We start from the raw sequence: 4,340 nt of genomic DNA on the forward strand, positions 1-4,340 counted from the left end.
GATAGTATATAACGAACTCAATTCACTAGGTTTGAAAAATTATAGATAAAAAACAATCCAAAGAATCATAATCCAAAGTTCAAAAATGTAATCCTAATCCAATAATATAACCTTCTAAAAGAATCAAAATTCAATTACTACCTCAGGTCCCATTTATAAGAAAAGATTCTCTTTTTAGATACATTGAATAAATAATGTATCTGAACAATATGTTGTCCAAATACATTATTTATTCAATGTATCTAAAAAGAGAATTTTTTCTTATAAATGGGACGAGAGGGAGTAACCGTTAATATTACTATTCTAAAACCCATAACAAAATGCAAAACTCACTTTTTACTTCATAGCAAATTCAAATAATGAAAGAATGTATATATTTCCATTAACAAAAAAAGAAAATTTCCCCATATGCTACATTTTACAGAAAAGGTAAAATCAAGTAAACTAAAAAAAATAGTAAAAAAATAACTAACTCACAACGAAAGTTGAGAAATTTACAAATTAATTGTGCTATTGTACTGATGAAGTAGTAGTTGGAACAACCACGGTAGTTGACGCACTAACAGAAGCATTAGTTGTAGAAAACCCTTCCGTTTCACCACCGTCCAAACCCGCCGCCCACCGCCGTAAAATCCTCAACAACGTCGCCGCCTTCCTCCTCCCTCTCACACTTCCCACCGCCATCAACTCCCAAATCACCCTCTCCACACCATGAATCCCCGCAAGCTCCGTCACAATCTCCGATCCACCTTTCCTACACATCGTCACCAGCGTCGCCGCCGCACTCTCTCTTGCCCTCTCCGATCCCTCCCTCAACACCTTCCCCAATTTCTTTATCCCCATAAAAGCCGCCGCAACCGCCACCAATCCTCCCCGCTTTACCACCGCTTCAAGTATTGTCACAGCTTCCTCCGGCATTCCAGGCATTATCTCCGCCGTCATCTGAACCGCGCCACTCTCAACTAACCTCGCCACCGTTTCACGATCCGACGCCAGATTCAATATCGCCGCAAGAGCATCTCTCTTCGCTCCCTCAGGTCCACTTTTAGCTAACTCAACCAATCCACTAACGACACGTGTCTTCCTCCCTAACCGTTTTCTAAAAGCAACAACTCCCGTTAAACTAAACACCGTCGCCGCAGCATTCGATTTCGCCTCCCACGTGGCACCTGCTCGTAAAACCTCCGTTATCCCATTTAACGCGCCGTCACTTTCCATTATCTTTATCTTATTCGCTTCAAGGATAGAAAGATTTAAAATCGTTGTCACGGCGTTAACTTGTAGGCTCGGGTTGTTCGAACCAACTTCATAGCTTAAAAACCGAACCAAAAGCTCTATAGCTCCAGCTTCGGCTATACAGGCTCGGCTTTCTGAATCAGTTTTCGCTAACACCCGAAGCTCATAAACGACGCCGTTTGTATCTTCCATTGAGTTAGTCAATGTCAACTTGTTGACTAAAAACGACGCCGTCATTCTCGTAGCTTCCAAAGCTGTTTTATTGGCAACACCGCCGTTTATTTTAACGGTAACCGTGTCATCTTCAAACGGAATTTTCTGTTCTCTGCACCACAAAGCTATCATGTTTCTCAAAGCATGATTAGGTATTAAATCCGTGTGGGCCAGGGTCTGACCTGTTTTCGGACACGTGTTATGTCCAGATTCAATCCATAACTTGATGGAGGCACGATCGTACGTCTGTCCTGTTGCCACGACGACAGGATCACGAATCAGTTCTAAGCTTATCGGACACCGGTAATCCGCCGGAACAACAATCTCCAACGACTGATTCCGCCGGAATGTTTCAATTCTCGTCGAGGGCGTTGATGCTCCGAAGAGAACACACTTTGCGTAACGAACTAGGCCGATCAAAGCAAATATAATTGATTTCGATTGTTCTTCACTTTGATTCTGAATCTCTTCTTGAAGATTTTCAATCTCAGTTCTGCATGTTGATGAATCGCGAATTTCCAGTTTCTCGAAAATCGAAGCTAGTTTCTCCTTATTCGGAACAATCTCTCTTTTAATCCCTTCCAGAACAGAAACGACATCGTTTCGGAGAGTGATTTGTTCTTCGCCTAATAGAAGCTTTGATTCTGAACACTGTTTTCTGATGAGATGAACAATCTCCAAAACGTCGTCGTTGAGATTAAACTGATGGATCGGAAAAACATCTAGAAGCGTCGATAATTCTCCGGTGAGTTTGTTGAAATTATCCGCAATGATTTCAATTTGCATTAGAATAGAGAATTTGCTTCCATTGGAACAATCTTCAATCAACGTTTTGATCCTGTGCAACACTATGTACATTTCTTCAAGACAAAGATCAAAAGAGTTTGAACAAATAGTGGTTGAAATTGAAATTGAAGTTGAATCATTGCGAATTAGGTCTTCGAAAACGACGCCGAGGAGCTGCGTTTTGCGGATGGTGGAAGATGAGGTTTTGTTTAAGAGAAAACGACACCAAGGAGGTGCGTTTAATGAAGATATTTGGTAGGTGAGGTGTAACAGAGAGTGGAGAAGATTGAAGTTGGTGAGGTTTGGAGAGATAAACGACGACTCTGAAGGTGGTCGTTTAGTTGTAGGGAAAGTTTGAGGTGATATCGCCATGTTTTTTGTGAATTGATGATTGGGATTTAAGTCTATGATAGAGTTGTTGATATCAGAAGTAAAAGAAGAATGAAGAAGATTATGATTATGGTTATGATGACTTTTCATTGAAGATGGATAGATAGATAGACGAAGAAAAAAGCAAAATTAGGAATTATTATTTAAGCGATTATTCTAAAACAAATTGGGTATGGCCGTTGTTTTTCTCTGCGTGTAATACACAAACTTGTGGAATCAATGAAACATGGGTCTGCTATGCTGGCTTGGTTAATATAATAGTATTATCATTATTATTGCAAGTTGTAGTAATAGGTTTTGAAATTTGACTGTGTTTTTGTTTTGATTAAAGTTGTTGATTTTATATATATATGCACAACACAAGCACACCGATTTCTTTGTTGTTGAGGTAGTTGACAATTATTTTTTTTGGTTACAATTATTTGGTCAAATTCATTTATATTGACAATGAGTGTGAAATAAAAGTATATAGCGGCTATTTGTTGAATGTTAGCAGTAGAATGGTTCTTAACTAGACTTTTAAGTTTTAACATTATTTAGTTTTTTTAGTTAACTAGAGAGAGTGCGGCGGCGACGCTTTTACCATCAACGACAATGTAATTAGGGTTTGCGTTCAAATTTATGATTTCTGATTAATTTAAAAGAGATGTTCTATCATGTCTTTTAAGTATATTTAGATAATTATTTAATTTATTTATAAATTATCTGAAGTTTATTAACTTGAGTTTATCAAGTTGATTAATTGAATATTAATATTACCTATAGTACTCTTTTATGTATTTTATAGTTATTATTATTAGTATTAGTATTTTCTTGACTTTGTATGATTTGCCTGGTAGTGGTTTGATCAAGTGAGGCTGCCAATTGGTAAGGGTTGGTGTAGACTTAGTTGTAAATAATATTTCATGGTCATCCATCATTGTATTTAATATATAATAAAATATATTTCCGAACTAATCAATTATTTGAGAATCACTTTTTTGGGATGGTGGTGGTATATATCAATTCTAGATTTTTATATTCAGGAAAATTTCTTTTATTAACTTTTTTTTGTTCTCTTTTGTTAAAGTTTTCCTTTTATTGCTTTATTGTGATAAAATAAAAAAGTATATAGAATATATGCTTATTGAACATCACATATTATTAGCAATGATTTTGTCTAACTTTTTATTTATTCTTCGTTATCTTACTAAAAAAGACAATGATTCTATCTTTTTATATAGTAGAGGATAAAATTAGATAAAAAGTTGAAGATAATGGTTATGCTTCTTTATTGATTAGAGGATTCTTGCAAAACTTTAATATTCTAGTGTTTGAATGAGTTGAAAATTTTCAATTGTTTAAAAAAAAATTATATATAATTTAATGTCACATTTATATAGACGCTTAGAACTATTTTCAGTTCTTTTCATATTTAGTGTAGGCGATCATTAAATGTAGATCAACGGTCAAAATGAAATAAGTGATTGTGTTCTTATGAACTGATTAAGAATGAAAATGCACATGTATGTTAGTAAAAAAAGCATTCTTACTAGATAATTATATCAATTTTAATGAACATTGAATACATACGAGGCATCAAATAAATTAATTTAATTATAATAATGAAATACTTTATGGAAATAATAAAATTGAAAAAGTTGTGTTAAGTACATCTTAATTATAATAATTTAGTAAGAAAATGTGTTTTATAAGTGAGTTCAATTTAGTTTTGA

At 35.0% G+C, this 4,340-nt stretch overlaps 1 protein-coding gene across 1 annotated transcript; it reads right to left on the reverse strand.

The window, feature by feature from the left end:
- Positions 1–313: 313 nt before the first annotated feature.
- LOC131601439 (U-box domain-containing protein 16-like) lies at positions 314–2,944 on the reverse strand. Its single transcript, XM_058873246.1, has one exon. It carries the CDS (start codon positions 2,713–2,715, stop codon positions 511–513), a length of 2,205 nt encoding a protein of 734 aa, XP_058729229.1. The 5' UTR covers positions 2,716–2,944; the 3' UTR covers positions 314–510.
- Positions 2,945–4,340: the final 1,396 nt, after the last annotated feature.

Source organism: Vicia villosa, linkage group LG5, assembly GCF_029867415.1.
Source record: "Vicia villosa cultivar HV-30 ecotype Madison, WI linkage group LG5, Vvil1.0, whole genome shotgun sequence".
NCBI classification, from domain to species: domain Eukaryota; kingdom Viridiplantae; phylum Streptophyta; class Magnoliopsida; order Fabales; family Fabaceae; genus Vicia; species Vicia villosa.

Excerpts from the sequence above, each read along its gene's own strand:
- LOC131601439 (XM_058873246.1), bottom strand. The coding sequence starts at position 2,715 with ATGAAAAGTCATCATAACCATAATCATAATCTTCTTCATTCTTCTTTT.